The 22,928-nt window shown below is 40.9% G+C and overlaps 1 protein-coding gene across 1 annotated transcript in view; it reads left to right on the top strand.

The window, feature by feature from the left end:
* CTNNBL1 (catenin beta like 1) overlaps nt 1–22,928 on the top strand; it is a 163,884-nt gene that overhangs the window by 90,208 nt on the left and 50,748 nt on the right. Inside the window, exon 11 of the mRNA XM_067013505.1 lies at nt 15,117–15,298. Coding sequence (XP_066869606.1) covers nt 15,117–15,298 — 182 coding nt within the window. The remainder of the gene's footprint in view (nt 1–15,116; nt 15,299–22,928) is intronic.

The following is a 22,928-nucleotide window of genomic DNA, read 5'->3' as shown; positions in this document are numbered from 1 at the left end:
CCCTGGAGCAGTTGTGTCTGCCCTGGTGAGAACAGGGTGCAGAGGTGGCATGACTGCCTGGGTCACGGGGGCCCTGGTGGCGACAGGTGCATGGGAAAGCCAGAGGCCACGGGAGTGATAGATCCAGCCTTAGCGCCTGGCAGCTGGCGCAAGAAGGTCAGCCCTGGAGGCAGCTTTTCTTAGCCCTGACCACAGGCGTGAGAAGGTCCTCTTTAACTTTTTATGTCATTTTATATTATATGTGACTCTTGTTAAGAGCATATAGCTTTTTCTTGGTTTTTTAGTCCAATGCAGGAGTTTGTTTTGAAGTAGATGAATTTGATGTACTTGTTTCTATTACAAAGACTATTATGTTTGGCCCTTTTCTTCTGTTTGTGTGTTTATTTATTTATTTTTAAACATAGTGGGGTTTTTTGGCTGTGTTGGGTCTTCATTTTTGCACACGGGCTTCCTCTAGTTGCAGCGAGTGGGGGCTACTCTTTTGTCGCGGTGCACAGGCTTCTCATTGTGGTGGCTTCTCTTGTTGCGGAGCACAAGCTCTAGGCACATGGGCTTCAGTAGTTGTGGCACACGGGCTCAGTAGTTGTGGCACATGGGCCCAAGAGCGCGTGGGCTCAGTAGTTGTGGCTCGCAGGCTCTAGGGCATGCGGGCTTCAGTAGTTGTGGTGCACAGGCTCAGTAGTTGTGACAGGCTCTAGAGCACAGGCTCAGTAGTTGTGGCGCACGGGCTTAGTTGCTCCACAGCATGTGGGATCAAACCTGTGTCTGCATTGGCAGGCAGATTCTTAACCACTGTGTCACCAGGGAAGTCCCTCTTCTGTTTATTTTGTTCTGATGATTTCCTTCATGGTTTTATTTTATTTTGTCTTGTCTTTTAGTTCTTTCATCCTTTTCCTTCTTCTGTGAAAATATGGAAATTATTCTGTTTCTTTTCTATTAGTGAAATTTACTTTTTTATAAAATGAAGCTTTATTTATTTGTTTATGAACGTTCAAAACACTACCAAGTCCCTTCAGGATCTGGTCTCTGCCTAATTCTCCTGTGACCATGTCTTCTCATTCTCCCTTTTCCACACATTTACATTCTACTGTCTAAACCAAACTACTTTAGATTCCTTAACACACTGCTGTATTTTCTCCAGGTGATTCACCCTTGATGTTTAGGCTAAACTTCTTTAAGAATCTTCTGCCCCTGTATCACTTCTCCTAGGCCTGTCCTTACACCCCCACCTACCCCCTAGATTGTAGAGATTAGGTTGTGGTATCCCTTGCATACCTCTGGGAGCACTTACCACCCTGTGTGGTGAGCATCTGTTTGTCTCTGGCTGTACTATAAGACTCTTTTTAAAAATATATGTATTTATTTTATTCATTTATTTTTGGCTGCATTGGGTCTTTGCTGCTGCATGTGGGCTTTCTCTAGTTGCAGCGAGCAGGGGCTACTCTTTGTTGCAGTGCACAGGCTTCTCATTGCAGTGGCTTCTCTTGCTGCTGAGCACAGGCTCTAGGTGCACGGGCTTCAGTAGTTGTAGCATGCAGGCTCAGTAGTTGTGGCTCACGGGCTTAGCTGCTCCTCAGCATGTGGGATCTTCCTGGACCAGGGCTTGAACCCATGTTGCCTGTATTGGCAGGTGGATTCTTAACCACTGTGCCACCAGGGAAGCCCACTGTAAGACTCTTGAGAGCAGAGACCAGGTTTTCTGTTTTATATCCCCAGAATCTAGTAACAGTATACATAAGGCTCCCAGTTAATATTTTCTAAATGAATAAGAAAAATCTGAGAAATATTTTTGCTGTTTAGAGTCATCGGGTCATAGAATTGCTGGCAGACCCCAAAGAATGAGGAGTGACTTATTAAAAGCCATGTAGCCGAGAACACAATTTTCTGCCAGGAGATATTTAGTCCTATTTTCCCATGTGAAATTTTTTAGTGTGTGAAGAACATAAAACAGTCTACAGGATGGTGGTGAACCTGATCTTCAAGGTTCCAGGGAAGCCAGGCATCAGCTCTAGTCCTGGGCTTACTGCCCTGTTTGGCCTGTGCCCATGCTGGGCTTCAGAGCAGAAGCCAACTCAAGTACCTACACTTCAGTTTATCCCCCTTTGGAATACTTAACCCTCTCAACTCTTCTTTGTCATACTCCTAGGTGTTTCAGGGTTATGGTTTAGTTATTCATTTCTTATAACCTTTCTACTCAAGTTTCAAAGAAGTCCTTCATGTAGATTTGTAGTTGAGTTTCAGCTTTTGTTCTGGGAACTGTTCGGAGGTCTAGTACCTCTTAGCCCTTACCTCGCAAGCTTTTCCCCTCCGGTTTACCCTTCCACCCCATTGTCAGTTTAGTTGTCAGGTGACTTCTTTTCATTCCTGTGTTAAGAGTGCCTGGATTTCACAGTGCTTGACAGAATCAATAAGGAAAAAAAGGGCTGTTTTGTTTGTTTGTTTGTTTTTCTCTCTCTGCCAAAGGATAGATGAAGACATTTTGGAAAAGAAGAAAAGATTGCTGAGTTGATATTTTTAAATGGAACTCATGCTGTGGAAAAAGCAGCAGGTAGCCGTCCTAGAGTATAGGAACTCAAAAAAAAAAAAAGATTTCTCATTTGGCTGTAGCGTTTTGATAAGGAAAGAGAAAAGATGAGGTGAGGGTGGGGACCTGCAGGGCCTCTTAGGCAGTGGAGAACTGTGTACTGAAAAGAAGAGAGAGCCAGAGTCCCTGTGTGTGTGTCAGGCATCTTGGCCTCATTCTTTTCATTTAGTAGTCAAGAGTTAAGGTACAGAGAGGATATTTGGATGGTCTTTGGCTAGCAGCAGGAGAGTTAAGATATGAACATAAGCCAAGTGGTATTAATAAGACTAGATTATACCTATGGGGGTATAGCCAGTTTAGAATTTGGCAGGAAATGAGGGTGGAGCTATAAAAATGCCCTCATTGCCCCTGGATGGGGACTGCTTTGCCATTTCTTTGTGCTTCATTACAGATGCCTATCTTTGGTAAGATTTTGCTACAAATAGAAGATTTCACTATAATGGGCTTAATTATAGACTGTACTCCAAATGTTTGCTTCTTGCCTCCACAAACCACTTTTTAACAGTATGTCCTTATATCAAATAGTTCAATGTTCTTTAAGAAACAACAAAGCTAGCGGGAGACAGAAGAACTACATTGTCAGTTTCCTTGGAAATGTTGACATGAAGCTTATTACTTCTGTTGTAAAACCCTGTTCCATTTAGAAAAAGTAGAGACCACCGTGATCCCAAGGGATGTGTACAATTGCAGCTTGGGGTTGTGTAACAGAAATACAGTGAACCCATTCTGGTTATTAACTGTCTAGGCAAAAAAAAAAAAAAAGGAAAGGAAAGAGAAGGGTACATAGATACATCCATTTCAGAAGCCATCAATTCTTTTTTCCTATGAGTTTTTTTTTAGTAAGATTTTCCTTAATCTAAAGAAAATTGTCTCTGACAAAGAAAACAAATAAAACGGTGATGGTATACCATTTGCAAAGTAAGTCTTTGCAGGCCCAATTCTGGGCTGTAAGTTTGTACCAAAGCATATAGGTAGGTAGGCCAGCCTGGGGAATTGTTTTTAACCTTGAAATTTTATTCCCTTGGTTTTGTTCTTGATTGGTTTTGTTCCTAATGAACATGTGAAGATCCAAACTCTATTGCAGTTTTATTCTTGTGATCCTTTACAAAAGGTTTTGTTGTTGCTCTGGTGGTGGTGGTGGTGCCTTTAAATTCTAGAACCTTTTTTTTCTGACCTTCAGTCTCCAGATTCAACTGCAAGAGCAAAATGATAATGCAGATCTTTTAGAATTCAGCTGTGCTTCCTAATGGGGCTGTATCCAGTTTGTGCTCCAAGTTGCACACACAGATCTTGCTGTTGTTTGCCCAGCAAACATCCCTTTCCCCACTCGCTGAATATTGCCATTCTCACTTACATGAGTAATAGGAGTCTGCACCTGACCTCTAGGAATCAGAAAGATGCTTCAAAAGTACAAAGTAATGCTTCCAGCAGCCCTCCAGGCTGGTGTTACCTCTTCATAAATGGGAAAGTGCTGTGGCAGAGAAGGCAGATTAAACTGAAGCAAGATTACCTGGCAGGAAATGGTGTAGGACCTATCTTTGAGCCCTTCCATCCGCTTAGACTCGTCTTGCCATCATCACAAGCATGATAACAAACATATTTATCATAACTGAATGTTTCCCTGTGCCCCTTAGTAATCCATAACCCCTCTCCCCTATTTCAGTGTTTTCAGGCAACTGTTGATTGTCTTTCTGTCCATTATAGGTTAGTTTGCATTTTCTAGAATTTTATGTAAATGGAATTATAGTATTTACTCTTTTTTTAGTTGGGCCTGTTTAACTCACTATAATTATTTTGAGATTCTGCCATGTGTATCAATAGTTTGTCCCTGTTTCTTTGTTGGGTAGTATTCCATTTTCTGAATATATCACAGTTTGTTTATTCACTTGTTGATGACCATTTAGATTTTCAGTTTTTTTGCTTTTAAGAACAAAGCTACTATTAATATTCATGTACAAATCTTTGGTGGACATTTACTTTGTTTGATATTAATATAGCCACCACAGCTTTCTCTTGATTAGTGTTAGTATAGTATGTCTTTTAATGTGATTGTTAACATGGTGGTTTATAGTTAAGTTTAAATCTACCCTCTTGTGGGTTGTTTTTATTTTTCCCATCTCTTTTTCTGGTTCCCATTTTTGCTTTGTCTGCCTTCTTTTAGATTCATGGTATTTTTTATTATTCCATACTGTTTTCTTACGTGGCTTATTAGCTCGTCCTCTTTGCCTTTTTAGTGGTTGTTTTAAGGTTTATAGGGTACATCTTTAACTCTTCAGTCTGTCTTCAAGTAGTGTTATATCATTTCAGCTATAGTGTAAGAACCTTACAACTCTAAGCTTCCATTTCTCCCTCCTGATGTTTGTGCTCCTGTTGTCACACGTTTTATTTCTACCTATGGTATAAACCCCATTATATACTGTTGCTCTTTTTCTTTAAGTGGTCAGTTATCTTTTGAGTTTTTTTTTTTTTTAATTTATTTATTTATTCTTGGCTGCGTTGGGTCTTCGTTGCTGCACGCGGGCTTTCTCTAGTTGCGGCAAGTGGGGCTACTCTTTGTTGCAGCGCACAGGCTTCTCATTGTGGTGACTTCTCTTGTTGCAGAGCATGGGCTCTAGGCACATGGGCTTTGGTAGCTGCAGCATGTGGGCTCAGTAGTTGTGGCTCGTGGGCTCTAGAGCACAGGCTCAGTAGTTGTGGCACATGGGCTTAGTTGCCCCACGGCATGTAGGATTTTCCCAGACCAGGGCTTGAACCCATGTCCCCGGCATCGGCAGGCAGATTCTTAACCACTGCGCCACCAGGGAAGTCCCCTGGGGTTTTTAAAAAATTAGTTAATTAGGGGCTTCCCTGGTGGCGCAGTGGTTGAGAATCTACCTGCCGATGCAGGGGACATGGGTTTGTGCCCCGGTCTGGGAAGATCCCACATGCCGCAGAGCGGCTGTGCCCGTGAGCCATGGCCACTGAGCCTGTGCGTCTGGAGCCTGTGCTCCGCAATGGGAGAGGCCACAACAGTGAGAGGCCCGCGTACCACAAAGTAATAAAAAATTTTTTTAAAAAATTAGTTAATTAATTAATTAATTTGGCTGTGTCGGGTCTTAGTTGCAGCATGCAGAATCTTCGTTGAAGCATGCAGGATCTTTCGTTGTGGCTCATGGGCTCTTCACTGTGGCTCACAGGCTTCTCTCTAATTGTGGTGCGCAGGCTCCAGAGTGCACGGGCTCCATAGTTGCGGCACACGGGCTTAGTTGCCCCGCGGCATATGGGATCTTAGTTCCCCAACCAGAGATCAAACCCATGTCCCCTGCATTGGAAGGCAGATTCTTAACCACTGGATCACCAGGGAAGTCTGTAAGTGGTCAATTATCTTTTAAAGAGATTTTTTTTTTAAGTATGAAGAAAGTCTTTTATATGTACCCACATATTTGCCATTGCCAGTGCTCTTCATTCCATTGTGTAGATCCAGATTTCCATCTTGTATCAGTTTTTTTCTTCCCAAATGATTTCCTTCAACATCTCTTGTAGTGCTGGTCTATTGGTGATGATTTCTGTAAACTTTTATATGTCTGAAAAATTACTTGCCTTCGCCTTTGAATGATATTTTCACCAGATATAACATTCTAGGTTAATAGGCTTTTTTTTTTTCCTCTCAGTACTCTGAGTGTTGCTCCACTGTCTTCTGGATTGCTTAGTTTGCAATGAGAGGTCTGCTTTTATTCTTATATGTTCTTCTGTATGTAATGTGTCTTTTTTTCTGGATGTTTATAGGATTTTCTCTTTATCATTGATTTTGAATAATTTATGATGTCCCTTGGTGTTGTTTTCTTCATGTCTCTTGTGTTTGGTGTTCATTGAGCTTCTTGGATCTGTGAGTTTATAGTTTTCATCAAATATGGAAAATTTTCAATCATCATATTTTCAAATTTTTTTTTGCCTCCATCCTCCTTTCAAGAACTCCAGTTACATGTACAGTTGGCCCTCGAACAACACACGTTTGAACTACATGGATCCACTTATACACAGATTTTTTTTCAATAGTAAATACTACAGTACTATATAATCCACTGTTGGTTGAATCTGTAGATACAGAGGAACTGTTCATGTGGAGGGACCACGGATATGTGGGGCCAACTATAAGATACGTAGATTTTTGACTGTGCACTGGGTTCGTGTCCCAATCCCCACATTGTTCAAGGGTCAACTGTATATTAGGCTATTTGAAATTGTCCAAGTACAGCTCACTGGTGATCTATTCGTTTTTTCAGTCTTTTTTTCCTTCTGTTTTATTTTAGATAGTTTCTAATGTTACGTATTTGAGCTTACTCTTCTTCTACAGTATGTAATCTGCGGTTAATCTCATCCAGTGTGTTTTTTATCACACATTGTATTTTTCTTCTCTAGATGTTCAACTTGGGTCTTTTTTATATCTTCCCTGTTTCTAGTTAACATGCTTAAGCTTTTCTCTATCTTCTTGAACATATCATATGTAGTTATAATAACTATTTTACATCCTTGTCTTCTAATTCTGTCATTTCTATTATTTTTACTAATGATATTTTTTCTCTTTATGGTTAATGTTTTCCTGTCTCTTTGAATGTCTGAATGCTCAATTTTTTTTTACTGAAATTTAGATTTTGTGAATTTGGATTTCTTTTTTGGTATACTTATAAATATTCTTGTGTGTGTGTGTATGTCTGTGCTTCTTTATTTTTATTTTATTTTTTTAACATCTTTATTGGAGTATAATTGCTTTACAATGGTGTGTTAGTTTCTGCTTTACAACAAAGTGAATCAGTTATACATATACATATGTCCCCATATCTCTTCCCTCTTGCGTCTCCCTCCCTCCCACCCTCCCTATCCCACCCCTCTAGGTGGTCACAAACCACCTAGCTGATCTCCCTGTGCCATGTGGCTGCTTCCCACTAGCTATCCACCCTACGTTTGGTAGTGTGTGTGTGTATGCTTCTTTATTTTTATTTTATTTTTAAATTTTATTGGAGTATAGTTGATTTACAGTGTTGTTAGTAAATATTCTTGAACTTTGTTCTAGGTTCTAGTTAAATTAATTGGAAATAGTTGTTCCTTTTGAGGCTTACTTTTAAGCTTAGTATTAGGTGGGACCAGACCAGCATTTAGTCTATGGCAAATTTAACTCATTACTAAAGCAGTACCCTTCTGAATACTTTACCTGCTGCACTGGGAATTCACCAAGCTTTTTCACTGCAACTGGTGGGAACACAAACTATTCCTGGCCCTTGGTGAGCTCTAGGGATTGTTTCCCCCTTCTTCTTTAAGGTGCTTCTTTTCTACAGCTTTGGTTAGTTTCCTCATGCATATTCTAATCAATACTGAACTGAAGACTCAGCGGGTACCCTCTGCAGATCTCTGTGCAGCTCTTGTTTCTGGTACCCTGCTCTGTGAACTCCAGCCACAGTGGTCTCCCCAGACTCCTCACTGTGCCTCCTCCCTGCCCTGAGGCATAGAAACTCTCTCCTACTGGCCAACTGGGCTCATTGCATGTGTTTCCCTCTCTCAGGGATTACTTCCTGTGCTACCTGATGTAAAGTATCTGAAAACCATTGTTTTGTATATTTTATCGTTTCATTTGTTTGTTTTAGGCATGGGAGGGGATGTAAATCTAGTCCCTGTTACTCCATCTTGACCCAAAGTGGAAGTCTTAACAGTATATTATATACTGAAAAAAAAAATACATTCTAAATTATATTTTCTTACCACTTATTGCTGGTAGATAGTAATGCAATTAACTTTTGTGTTTTGATATTTTATTAACAACTTTGCTGTGTCATGTATTGGTCAGCTTTTGTTGCAATAACAATCCCCAAATCTCAGGGCCTCTCAATGGCAAATGTTTGTTTTTTACTCCTGGTACATCTGTCACTGGCCATCTGAAGCTCTGCTTCACATCTTTATTTGGGGATTCAGGCTGAAGGAGCAGTGTTTAATGGGACATGACTGTCTCATGGCAGAGGGAAAAGACTGGCTAATGCAATAAATCTTAAAACTTCTCTAAAGACACATATATTACTTACACTCACATCTAATTGGCCATAAAAAGTCACATGGCCAAACCTGATGTCTGTGGTGGTAGGAGGATGTATAAGCAGTGATGTGTTAGAGCTGGCTCATATACGCTCATGAAAGCTGCTTGTACATCTCTCTTTCCAACACTGCATTTAGTGACCATGTTGGTGACTTGCAATATACTATGATGGGAGTATTTACACCATGTAAATTGGCAGACACAACAAATCAGCACTTTTTTTCTGGAGAGCTAGCTGAACTTTTAGTTTCAAACCACTGGGTATATGCTTCTTTTAGAGAGTAATAGTTAGAAACAAGATTATTTTCTATCATATTTCTTTTTAGTAATTTGTTAACTTGTGTCTGTGTGTGTTTAAATTTTACTAGCTATGACTTCTACTGTCGCATTGAATATGTGTAGTGTATGAGTAGTAAGTATGAGTAGTAAAGGGCAAACTTGTCTTGTTCCTGGTGTTAAAGGAAATGCATTTTGCCACTGAGTATAATATTTGCTCTAAGTTTTTTGTAGATAGCATTTATCAGATTAAGGAAACTTCTCTAATTGTCACAGATTTCACATAATTCATCAATCAGTTTTATCAAATGCTTTTCCTACGTTTATTGAGATGATCTTTTAATATTAATATAGTGAAAATTGCATTAATGAATATTCTGATATTGAACTAACCTTGCATTCCTGGAATGAGCCCATCTTTTTTATGTTTTCTAGGATTCTGTATATTATTTATAAATATTATACCTATATGTGTGAATGAGCTTGGCCTATAATTGTACTCTCTCAGAAAAGTTTTGCTGTCAGAGGTTGTGAATTGTTTGTTTTAGCCTTATTAAATGAGTTGAATATTGTTCCTTATTTTTCTGTTTTCTATATGAGTTTAAGTAAAATTGGAACTATTTTGCTCTTGAATGCTCAGTATAACTTGATAGTGATACCTTCTGGGCCTTGAGTTTTCTTTGGGAGGAGATTTTTAACTAGCTCTACATTCAAATTGTTTTATTTTTCTTGAGTTGGGAAAAATATATTTTCCTAGGAATTTGTCCATCTTACCTGTTTTCCAAGTTTATGGCATAGAATTATCCTTTGTTCTGTTGTTCTTAATGTCTGCTGTATCTGTAGTTTTCTCCCTTTCTATTGATTACCATTATTATTTTTTTGTGCCTTTTCTTTTTTTCTTGATCATTCTTGCTAGAGGTTTGTCAATTTTATTGGTCTTTCTAAAAAACAGATTAGACTTTGTTGATCTTCTTTATTAGAGTTTGGCAACTAAAGACCTGTAGACCAAATCTGGCTGAGACCTGTTTTTTTATGGCTAGTAAGCTAAGAACCTAAGAATGGTTTTTATACCTTAAAAGCATTATAAATATTTTAACACAAACACAAAGATGCCACAGAGACCATACGTGGCCTGTGAAACCTAAAATATTTTCTGTCTGACCCTTTACATAAAATGTGCCAACCTGCCAGCCTGTGCTCTCTGGAGTCTTGGTTTTTTGGTCACTGATTATTTATCTTACTTCACTGTCTGCTCAGCCATTCTGTGCAAGGTTTCTCTGCATATCTAGCTCACCATAGTGCTAGAAACAAAAATCTTACCTCTGTTTTCTGCATATTTGTTTCATTTTCTGGCATAGACAGTCAAGTAATGGTTGGTACCAGTAGTTTATTAAAAATGGATGGGAATAGCAATTGAAAAAATGTATCAAGCAATATAGAAGACCACCATTATTCTATTTTAGTGGTGGAATATCTCTTAGCATTGCCATAGCACCATGTAGTTTGGCACTGTAGTTTGAGAGCAGCTATGAACTTAGTCATATTGATCTTACTGCCAAATTCATAGAAATCCTGGAACCCGGAAAGTGATATTATATTTGGGGAGCTAAAAGGAACTTAATCATGTACATTGTAAAGCAAACAAAAATGATCTCATATGTCATTATCCAAATTTTTTACCAGAATAAGTTTATCGTTCACAGTATCTTTTAAAGAATGCCTATCACTTTTTTTCCCTCCTTAATTCCTCAGTCTCTTTTGGCCAGGGAGGGAGTAGACTTTACCTCTTTTACTTGTCCTTCAAATAAGTTTTCCCCAAGGTTTAATCCCTCTTTTCTGCATATTTTCTGCCCCCTCTCAGGGTAATCTTCACATCATAGGTTCAGTTACTAACCATAGATATAATTATTCTTATATATTTCCTTCGATTTTTAATCTCATTCCTGGACTTCAGACGCATAAGTCTAAGCTGGACATCACTGCCATGTCTCACAGGCACCTCAGGTTCAATCTAACTCAACTCTTTTCACTCATAGTCTGTTACTTTGCCTTTCTTATCAGTGTCTCTACCTTTAATGCATTTCCCCTCTTTCTTCTGCTTCTTCCCTTCTCCTCCCCCCATACTGTCCAGCCCACTGTGACAAGTGTGATCTTTCCAATACACAAAATCAGCAGGCTTCATTATTTGCTGCTGCCCCTCGTGCTCTTTATATTCTAGCAGTACCATGCACCACTTCCCTGAATGTTCCATGCTTACTCTTGCCTTTGCATGTGCTGTTGTTTCCTTCTGCTTGAAATACCCTTATCTTTTTTGCCTGTCTGGGAAAGACATCCAGTGAGGCTTGGTTCAGGCATCACCTGCTTTGTGAAGCCTCCCTGACTCATAGTCAGCCCTCCTTCCCACATTCACGTTCTACTCTGTATACACCTCCATTGTAGTACTTGGCTCTTCATTGTCTGCACATCTGTCTCCCCTGTGAACTGAGCTCCTCAGAAGCATGAGCTGTGCCTCTCTCTACATCCTCAGCCTAATAACTGGCACCTATTAGATGCCTCATAAATATTAGATTTGATGAAAGAACAAAAAAATTATACTCAATGCATGTTCATTACAAAAGTATTTCTGTATAATAAAGAAGAATAAGCTAATTAAAGCAACAACGGAAACTTCCCACGCCTCATCTTTCCTTCTCATCAGAAGGGTCACCTGGGCAGAAGAGGGAGCAGTAGGTGACTCATTTCCCACAACCACCCATGTTATAGAGGCCAGCGTTCACATTGGTCCTGGCATGATCAACAACCTGATGAACCCAGCCAAGACTAAGATAAACTGCTTGTCCTCGAGTAGAATAAATATTTCAAATAAAGTCAACCCTAGAAAGGCCAAACAGCTATTGATTGCTAAAAGCCTGAACTTGAGCCCAGTGAGTATTCCAACGTTCACCTCCATGCAGCTTGCCTGATCAATATGCAATTACTGCCCCCTTTAAACGTGTCTTACACTGCCTGCCTGAAGAAGCTTTTACTTTTAAGATCTTTTGTTTGTTGAATTTGCTTAGGCAGGGAAATAAAGAGACTTGGCGAAACCAGCATCATTTACCTTTAGCATTTCAAACAATTCTGTTATATGTGAAATGGTTTGAATGTATGCTGCATGGTAATGGAAGGTGCCCTGTTATATGACTGTAATTCATTTCAAGAGGACTTTTTCTGAGTGACTAAACAGTAAGGATATTGTATTTCAGTTTCCTAATTTCTGCTCACATGGTTATCTGCCCTAGCCATAACCTTTGTAAATTTAAGTTTGTAGAGTAGGATGCTCAAGTCCAGCTGCAGTGAAAACATATATATTATTTGTCTATTCTCCTCTGTTCTCAAGAATTTCATCTTGCTGAAGAAAAAAACCCCTCCTATTGAATTTAGAAATTTATTTACCCTGCTCCAGATATTAAGATTTCATGTCTCACAAATATGCCTTTCTCATACCACTGCAGTGATCAGAACTCTGTCATTTTCACTTACACTCTTGTCATATTCTCTTAAATATGCTTACTGACCCCAAGCTCTGTCGCTCCAGTCCCTTCATCACACTACTGCCAGGTTAAGCTTTCTAAAATCTATCTGTGTAGAGTCCTCCTTTTCTTGAACATTTCATGGCTTCTCAGTGTCAACAGCATGGAGCCCAGGTTCCCTGGCAGCACATCTAGGGCCTGTCATGACCTGTTCCTGCCCACCTCCCCTTAGTCATCTTCTTAACCCCTGGTCATTGAGAGCTACTTCCAGTTCCCCCAAGTGGCGTGTTCTTAAAGGCCTCCTGTACCTTTGCCCGGGTCTCTTACCCACCACTGTCACCAATGTCATGGCTCTCCCTTCTCTGCCTGACAGACACTCATATTTCAGACTCAGTTCAGATGTCACCTTTCATTTGACACCTTCACAGATTTCTCCTTGATAAAGTTAATTATCTCACCTCCTTGGAGTTAAATTTTCATTGCTTTGGGCTTTTGAAATTATTTTTATTTACCTGTTCTTAAATTGGCTAAAGACAGGGAGCTTATAATTCCTAGCAGCTAGTGTAGTGCCTGCTGTATGGAGGCAAGTGCTTAGTAGAAGCCTTTTTTTTTTTTTTTTCTACTAAACTCAGTAGTTGGGTTGAATGTCATTTGTGAGTATCTTGGATTTTTTTGATTGATTTGTTTATTCCCCATAGCAAGGGGAATAAAGGTAGGAATATTCACAATACATCCTTGATCTTTTGAGGTTGGCACCAAGTAGGATGGCCAACTATCTCAGTTTGCCCAGGACTGAGGGGTTTCCCAGGATGTTGTACTTTCTTTTCAGTGCTGAAAATGGAAGAGTCTCGGGTATACCAGCATGGTCTAGCACCAAAGGGCACTGTCAGCAAGCTTTTTATCTACTCTCCTTACCTCCACTCACTGGGACCCAATCCTGGCTGGCTATTCTGACCCAGGATAGCATGCTTTGTCATCATTAACACTTTAATAGTACATACAAAAATTAACTCAAAATAAATTAAAGATCCAAATGTAAGAACTAAAACTAGTAAACTCTTAGAAGAAAACATCGGTGTAAATCTTCACGACACTGGGTTTGGCAGTGGTTTCCCTTTTTTTGACTGCACAACATGGCTTCCAGGATCTTAGTTCCCTGACCAGGGATTGAACCCAGGCCACTGCAGTGAAAGCACCGAGTCCTAACCACTGGACCATCAGGAAATTCCCTGACAATGGTTTCTTAGCTATGACACCAAAAGTGCAAACAGCAGAAGAAAAAAATAAGTTTTGTGCTTCAAAGGGCACTGTCGAGAAAGTGAAAAGATATCGCCTAGAATGGAAGAAAGTATTTACAAATCATTTATCTGTTAAGGGACTTGTATCCAGAATAAAGAACTCTTACAACTCAATAATAAAGATACTTAAGCTAATATAAAAATGGGCAAAGTATCTGAATAGACATTTTTTCAAAGAGGATATACAAATGGCCAATAAGTACATGAAAAGATGCTTGACATCATTAGTTATCAGGGAAATGCAAATTAAAACCAGAGTGAGATACCGTTTCACACCCACTGGGGTGGCTAGAACCAAAAAGTCAGATGGTAAGTGTTGATAAAGATGTGGAGAAATCAGAACACTTATATGCTGCTAATGGGAATTTTAAATGATGTAGCCCCACTTTGGAAAAGTCTGATGTTCCTCAGCAGGTTTAAACATAGAGTACCATATTCCCTAGCAGTTTCACTCCTAGGTATACATACACCCAAGAGAAATGAAAACATATATCCATACAAAAACATGTGCATGAATGTTGATAGCAGCATTATTCATAATAGCCAAAAGGTAAAAACACCCCAAATGTCCATGATGGATGAATGGATAGATAAATGGTGACATTTCCATACAGTGGACTGTTATTCAAGCATAGAAAAGAATGAACTACTGATACATGCTACAACATAGATGAACCTTGAAAACATTATACTAGGTGAAAGAAGTCAGTCACAAAAGACTATGTATTGTATGATACCATTTAAATTGAAAAGTCCAGAGTAGGCAAATCCATAGAGACAGAAAGTAGATCAGTGATTGTTTAGGGCTAGGATGGAATGGGAAGGGTAGCGGGATGGTTGCTTAAGGGTATAGGATCTCTTGTCAGGGTGATGAAAATGTTCTATAATTGACTATGGTGATGGTGGCACATATCTGTGAATATTCTAAAATCCATTGAATTATACATTTTAAATGGGTGAATTGTATGGTATGTGAATTATATCTTGATAAAGCTGTTAAAAAGAAAGAAAAAGGAAGAATAGGTGATCCATAATCCTACCACCTTGAACATGTTCGTATCTTGATCTATTTCTTTCCAGTCTCTTTTAATGCATACGTTTTACATAATTGAGATAATGCTTCATACAGAATTTTGAATATTATCTTTTGTGCTTATCATTCTGACCATAAGAACTTGTTCATTCTACCACATACTCTCCTAATTGTTAACAAGTGTGTAATATTCCATGTAGATATACTATAATGTAGAATTTTTTTACTGGTGGACATTTTAATTGTTTCGTTTTTCTTTTTTCCATTGTAATGAGTACTGCAGTAAATATACTTTTTTTTTTTTTTTTTTTAAAGACTAGAACACACTCATGAAAACCTCTTTTGTTCCCAGAGAAAAGAAGATCTCCCGGAGCAGTGCCCTGAAAGTTCTGGACCATGCCATGATTGGACCCGAGGGCACAGACAATTGCCATAAGTTTGTTGATATTCTTGGCTTACGAACCATCTTTCCCCTTTTCATGAAATCTCCCAGGAAGATCAAGAAAGTGGGAACCACTGAGAAGGAGCATGAAGGTAGGGTTCACTGGAGCAGTCAGCCTAATGAAGATGCATTAGGAGAAATGGGGGGCAATGAGAGCTACTTTGAAAAACTCTGTCATGCAGCTGAGGAGTTGACCCTTAGGTGGAAGTGTGCTACCTTTTTCTTTTTTATCTGCTTATTTGCTATGCATGGAAAAGCAACCCAGAGACCCCTGATCACTGATGGCCTTTGTTGCACTGGTTCTCTGCTTGTTTGAATCCTAGTGGTTCCATTCCCTTCTGGCCTGTGAATAAGTCTGTGGGTGAAGGTTTTGTTTTCTTCACTATAATTCGTAGCGAGGAGTCTCTCTGATGGAAGACCCTTTTGAAAAGAGTAATGAGGTGGCAACACATGTCACCGCCAGAGTAGTGCTTTCATGTATTTCTGTATTAAAGTGTGATTCAGCCACCATCAGGAATTGCCGAAATAAACTATTTACAGCCCAGGTTCCCCTTTTTATGTTTCTGCTCCCTGATGGTGCATACTCCCAGCAAAATGCCATGAATTGCCATGCTGTAAGCAGAGTAGTTACTGCTAGTCCATTCTCTTCCTGCTGTTGTCTAGTGGCCTGCTGCATCCCTCTCCGCAGTAAATAGCTGCAGTGCAATGTGGAAGGCCCTGGATTTATGAGCATTGACGGTTCTGTTGGAGGCTAACAGATACTTGCACCAGGGAATTTACATGGTTGGGTGGTTATTTTAAAGTATGGGGAGGGTGCTAAGAGGGGGACGAGGAGGTGGTGTGTGTGAAGGACGAGGACCTGGGCTGATTGGCTGGCTAGTTTGGTTTTGTCAGAAGTTAACATCTGTCCCATGGTTTGATTTTTGTTCATCATGATTAGTATAACGACATAGGTTATCTGCAGAATCTTTTGTATTCCTTACCCTCCTAGGTAAAAGTTTGGGAGTTCCTGTCTGTCACTTCTCAAATTACTTGACTTAGTCTGTACCAACTTGGAGTGGCTAAAGTGATGTCTTCAGTGGTCACCTCCAGTGATACCTTCTCTGATGAAAGCAGCTCTCCAGAGACAGCAGGAAGTCTGGCAGGGGAAGAACTATGGACTAGAGATGTGAGAACATGTAGAGAGTTCAGTTCACCTCAAACCAGATACTGACCAAACACCAGCTGTGAACATGCTAAGCCTGCTGCTGGTCTTTTTTCTTTCCTCAATGGAAATTCAGCAAAATGAGGCCACGGGAGAGGGAATGGGTGGTATTGGAGATCGAGGAGATAAAATTTTGGAGACAGTCACTATTCATTGAAAACCTGCCACATTCCTAGTGCTGCTGCATTATATGCTATCTTAGTTGGGCCTTACCCATGAAGTAGATGGTGGTGTCCTTGTTTTTTAAGATAAGGAAATCAGCTAAGAAAGGAACCAAGCTACGGTTCTACAGCTAAATAGCTGTGTGACTTTAGACCCTTTGCTTAACTTCTCTCAACTGTGTTTTCCTTCCTGCTCTGTAAGATGCGGAAACTAGACTAGTGAATTAGAAGCTCTGATATCTGTACCTCAAGATCCTGAGGCACAGGCCCTAGTTGTCAAGGCTTTGTCCTATAATCCAGGAAACTCCTCGAGGACTGTGGGTGGCTGACCTGCTGGGTTGTATTGAGAGGCTTGATGCTACATTTTGAGCATGCTTGAAGAAAGTGAAGGAAAACAGCCCTCAGCAGGCTCTTGCTCTGTGTGCGTGGCGCTGAGAAGAGAAATGACAGATTCAGTGAGCAGCTGTTTTCCTTCTGAAAAATGTGCCTAGTGGCATGCTGGTAACAGTACATTTGCTTTAGAGCACGCACATTAGGAATTTGATAACATTATATTAGTGAGGGCAGTGGATTGGGAAGACAGCTCCTGGAAGGCACGTTTGGACTGTAATAGCTGGTGAGGATGGGCTCTGCATCCTGAATACACCGGCACCCAAAGAGTGACCCACAAGGAGAAAACACAGCCCTGGCCCTTCTCCCACCCCCGCTACTGCTCCTGGCCATGAATGGTAGGGTGAGAATGGAGGCAGGGCAAAGCAGGGGCACCTTGTGCAAGGTTTCTTTGTCCTATCTACTGGGTTGCTCTCCAAGTGCTGACCTTTCTGAAGGAAGTGGACCAGGTTTGTGTGGTAAGCTAAAGCATGGTAGCTCAGACCATCAGGAGTATTTGCAAACGTGCCCAGCCCCAGGTTTCTGCCATGCTCTTGCCTCCATCTGTAACAATTTTCTCTGACCTGTCTGCTTGCCTGCCTTTTAAGTCATCCTTCAAGTCCTTAGTTTTGATGTCACTTTCTCAGGGAAACATAACATGAGCTCCTAGGCTTGAATAGAACCTCCTATTAAGTGGATTCTTGGACCCAGGACTTTGACTTCATAGCCCTTAAGATTATGGAACCAATAGTCTTGTCACCTCTGCGTCCCAGGGCCTAGTCCCATGCTTGGCATGTGGTGGATACACAGTGTATATTTATTGACTGCACGAATGGATAACTGCTTCCCTAAAAGACTGCTCATTAAAGACAGACGTGGTTTTGGGGCTCTCCCCAGAACCTTGCAAGGTTGAGTCAATACAGTTGACAGTTGTTGGTCATACACCTGGGGTAACCAGCTTGTTTGGAAGCAAACACAAGTGGGTTCCTAGCCTTAAGTTTTTCTTTGTCTCATGGGCTTAGAAATTATGGCAGAACTCCTCTCCCCTCCTTTAGAGCTATGCCTTTAAGAGACATGTTATAGATGGAACTTCCTTATAGGTGAGGCCACCCTATGACAAGCTTCTTTTGGTAATCCAGCAACTCCTAATAACGGACTACGGGCTGGGAATCAACTTGCCCGTCCAGAACCTCTGGAGGGCTGCCCTGTAAGCTTCCCTTTCTTGTCAGATTCAGGGGCTTGTCACATATCAGGGTTAAGTTCATCCTGGTCCAGTCTCAGCCCCTGTCATCTCTTAGAATCTTCCCCAAACTCCAATGGTAGCAACATAGCCTGGTGTGGTACAGAATGATCCACTGCTTGTCAACCACGTGATCTTGGGTTAATCCTTAAACTCTCCGAGCCTTACTTGAGCCTTACGTAAAATGCTGGATCTACCACATAGGGTGGTTGTGAGGGTCAGGTGAGGTGACAGATATTAACTTAGCACAGACTCTAGAATAGAGTAGGCACTTCAAGAAGTGTAAGTTCTCTCCTCTACTAAATCTGTCTCCAGTTCTGCCCACCCTGACCTTAGTCACACATACCCATTCTTCTAAGAGGTCACTGGGAAGCCAGGCAAAGAGACTGCCTACACACACCTTGGGAGTGGGAGGATTGGGAGAGTGTGGGTTTTATTGGCCTGCGGTCTAATCGCTGTATGATGGCTGCATTAGAACAGGCAAACTCATTCTTGACGGGAATGTCAGGAGTCATGATATGCTAAATAGTGGGGCGGCATAAAAACAACGTGTTCCTAAAGCCAACAAAAGAGCTTTGAGAGAGGATAGTCTCTAGATTAAGCGGACTGTAGAGAGGAGGGAAGAAGCAGAAACCACCCTGATAACCTAGAATTGTGGGTAATGTAGTTCTTTTGTGAGTTGGGGTGGAGAAGGAAAAGAATTACCAGTAATTGAAATCCATTCAGTTTTGCATAATAAAACCTTCTGAAATAGATCAGGGGAGGCACTTAGCTTGGGGGATGGGTTGGAAGGAAAAAATTTGCCCTTGGGTACAATAGCATGATTGGCTGCCTCCTTGGTTTTATAAAGAATAGCACAGTATATATTGTCCCCTTGGAATTAACTGCTTCAGAATATGAGGGAGGAAGAAAAGAGCTGGGATCCAGAAATGGCATTTGACCTTTACTTCTTGTCTCTTTTTAAAATTCTTATTAAAATAGGTCCAATTTTCCTTGTATTGCTTCATTAGGTAGGTGAGTTATTGAGTTTATAGCAGTTCTAGTTAATTGCACTGTTTCAGCATGGTTCCCCTAGAGGCTATTATGAGCTTTAAGGGGGTGAGCTACCAAGCAGTGTGTAGGTATGTGTGTGCATGCTAGGCATATGCACACATTTTACCTCATCAACAATGACAGCGGTTGATAACAGGTCACTGCTTTAAAGAATACTTTTCTGTCATCTGCAGAGAATTGTAGGTGATTCTCATGGACTCCTCAAGTCAGGAGGTATACACTTGCCTGGTGCTTCTTGGACTCCTAACAGTGAGGAATTGCAGACCAGAGCTCCTACCACCTACCAGGCTTAGGAGAGGGAAATGGCAAAACCTTTCCTGCAGTCAGAAAAGAAGGGAGTTTTAGGCAAAAAAGAAATATTTTTAATGTGTCCATGGTGGGCTGTGGTAATGACATGGCATCGTTTGGGGCCAACTTTTACTGGGGCTCCTTCTATGTTCAAAATTTAACAGACCTAACATGTGACAGGAATAAAACTGAATTCCTGTCCTGGGGGGAGCTGCTCTTTCCCAGTGTTCCGAATCTCCAGATCCTTTGCCTCAGCCTGTCCCTCAAGCATTCATTTTTGTCTGGATTGGTGGTGTCTTCCCCCAGTTCCTTATTTTATTTTATTTTTTTCTACTCCCCATACTCTCCTTGATCTTATCTACTACCTGTAGCTTTAACCTCTGTCTCTTTGCCACTGATTCCCAACTCTTCAGCCTTGTCTCTCTTACAAGCTCTAATCAGCACAACTAATTAACCAGAAGACAACTACACCAGATACTCAAATTCAGCTCATTCAAAACCTTATTCATTCCTTCATCACCCAAGTCTCTTCTGCTTTTCCTGTCCTGGTAAATGGCACCCAAGGCAGAAATCAACATACCATGCTTAACTCTAATATTCCCCACATGCACAGGACAAGACTTGGGTTGGTGTCTTGGTCCTGCCTTTTACTAGCTCTATGACTTTGGAAAAGTAGCTTAACCTCCCTGAGCCTGTATTTCCTCAATTGTAAATTTGGGATAATATTGGAATCTATCTCATAAGGCTGCTGTGTGAGGATTAAATGAAATAATGCAGATCAAATGATTAGCATAGTGCCTGCTTCATTAATATTAGTGGCTGGGGTGTGGATAGGTTTCCCATTTGTGTTCCTCTTCCTTCTACTTAATTGGTAGTTTTAGAAGTACCCACAGAAAAAAATCCTTTTTCTCCCTGGATCTGCCATTCATACGGGTAGACCATAAACATGCCAGTCTTGTGTGGAATATAAGACAAAAACCTCTCCATAGAGGACGTACTAGGGAGCCCCAGGTCCCCACTTCTCCGCATCATGTAAATAGAGAATTAAAAGATTTTGCCCCCTCCTTTTGTATTCCCCAAGCTTAAAAATCCCAGAGAGTTGGGTGTAGTGCTCAGAATAATGAACAAGTGAAGAGTAAATGGTATTTAATTTTAAGAGTAGCATTAAGCCATCTGCTACCAGGGACTTTATGTTAAACAAGGATGGAAATGTCTGGCTGTTGTTTTTTGTCGCTATCTGAAAACCTTATAACTGAATAGCTCCTGGATCAATTTCTTTTCTCTCCCTCCAGCTGCTTGTCTCATTCCTGACCTCAGATGACAAAATATAAGGAGGCTGAAATAAGCAATGTGTTTGGACTTAGGGTTCCTCTCATTAGGCTTGAGGGGATGATTTTGAGTGTTACACATCTGGTTTGCTAACTGGTTCCAGTCATATAAGGATTAACCCACGGGCCTTTCCCAAGTAGAGCACCGCATAGTTGTTTACCACTGAGGAAGACAGGGAAACAAAGGATGTATTTATCATCCTGGAAAACTGCTCTTCTCTTTTGTGGGAGGAGGTTAGTGGACAACTCACATTTTATTGAGCATCTACGATTATACTGAGGGCTTTACAGGTGTATATACTTTATGAATTAGGCATTTCTATCGTCTTTTTTATAGATGAGTCTCAAAGAGTTTGTTAATTACCAAATACTTTCTAGCAAGTGAGTGACAAAAGCAGAATTTGAGCCTAGGTTTGCTTCTAAAACTTCTTCTAACACCAAGGTGGCTTCAGTGGTCTTCTGGTTGGTATCCAGAGACAGCACAGTGTAGGGGGAGGAGGATTGTCTTTGTAGGAGACAAACCTGGCTTCAAATCCCAGCTCTACCCCCAAAATAGCTGGTGGCCTTAGACAAGTTATTCTTTCTGGACTTTGAATTCCTCTTCAATCAACAAGGCAGATAAAACCTTTCTCAAATTGTGTGTGAAGAATAATGATCATGAGCATCCTACATAGTCTCTAGCAAGTGGACATTTAATAAATGGTAAAATAGTTGCTGCATGTCAGCCTCCTTTCAAAAAGGAGTTTTCATGTTTACATGTAGGGAGCAAAACTCCTTGACTTTCGTGGGTGTGAAGCCCAGTTGTGCACCAGGACTGCATATGTGGAGAGGCTGGGTCATAACAGGAGCTACCAAGAGATGGGACAGCCAGTTTATCATGATGGCCTACTAATCTGGACCCTCAGTTATAATCCTGATTGTGCTGGTCCTGTCAAAATTCATCACCTTGAATGAGGTCCTATACCCTTCTCTTTCAGTTTGATGCTCTTGCAGAGGGTCTGTTTCTATGGATAAGAGCCCTAAAGGTAGATCAGTGAGGCTTCATTCATTCTTTCACTAAACAAACCACTAGCCACTTCTGTGTGCCAGGCTTGGTGCTGTAGATGGAAGGTGAACAAGCTCATAGTGCAGCTGGGGAGACATGGAAACCTGTATTTATATTACAAGGTAAAGTGGTAGTAGGGGGCATGGAGCAGGGGCTCCTAATCTAACCTAGGTGGTGAGAGAACAGGTGGAGGTTAGAAACAACTCCACCTTAGAAATGTGGCTCTTGAGCCAAACCTTAAGTCTGAGTTAGCCACATGAAGGAATATCAAGTGAAAAAAGCAGCGTGTATAAAATAAAAGGTGGGAGGCACAGACTACAGTGAGCCTTAAACTAGCTGCCCCTCAGAATCATCTGGAAATTCGTTTAAAATGTAGCCTTCTGGGACATGTTCTCAGAGTTTCTGGTTCCACCAGTCTGCATAATGCTGGTGGATATGTAGTTCTATTAAGCTTGCCGTGAGTACCCTTAGAGACCAGTCTGGCACCAGCCCTTGGTAAAAAGAGCATGGAGCAGAAGATTAGATTAGTTAAGCAGAAGCCAGACCTTGAAGGACCCTGCGGAGCTCTTGTGAGGATTGACTGAGTTAATATATGTACAGGGTTTAGGGCAGTACCTGGCACATGGTAAGCATTCATTAATGTTAATAGTTATTGCTTTTCTTACAGTTATTTTATTGTGTTATAGTAAAAAAGGACTCCCCCAAATTTTTATAGGTCCTAGGTAGAGTACTAATTTTATTTATTTATTTATTTATTTATTATTTTTTTTGCAGTACGTGGGCCTCTCACTGTTGTGGCCTCTCCCATTGCGGAGCACAGGCTCCAGACACGCAGGCTCAGTGGTCATGGCCCACGGGCCCAGCCGCTCCGCGGCATGTGGGATCCTCCCGGACTGGGGCACGAACCCGTGTCCCCTGCATCGGCAGGCAGACTCTCAACCACTGAGCCGTCAGGGAACCCTAATTTTAATTATTTTGACTATTTCAGCTAATTTCGCACAAACTCAATTTTGATATTGAAGGCCTAGGTGGAA

Source organism: Kogia breviceps, chromosome 14, assembly GCF_026419965.1.
Source record: "Kogia breviceps isolate mKogBre1 chromosome 14, mKogBre1 haplotype 1, whole genome shotgun sequence".
NCBI lineage: Eukaryota > Metazoa > Chordata > Mammalia > Artiodactyla > Physeteridae > Kogia > Kogia breviceps.
This window is presented reverse-complemented; position numbering and strand designations above follow the sequence as displayed.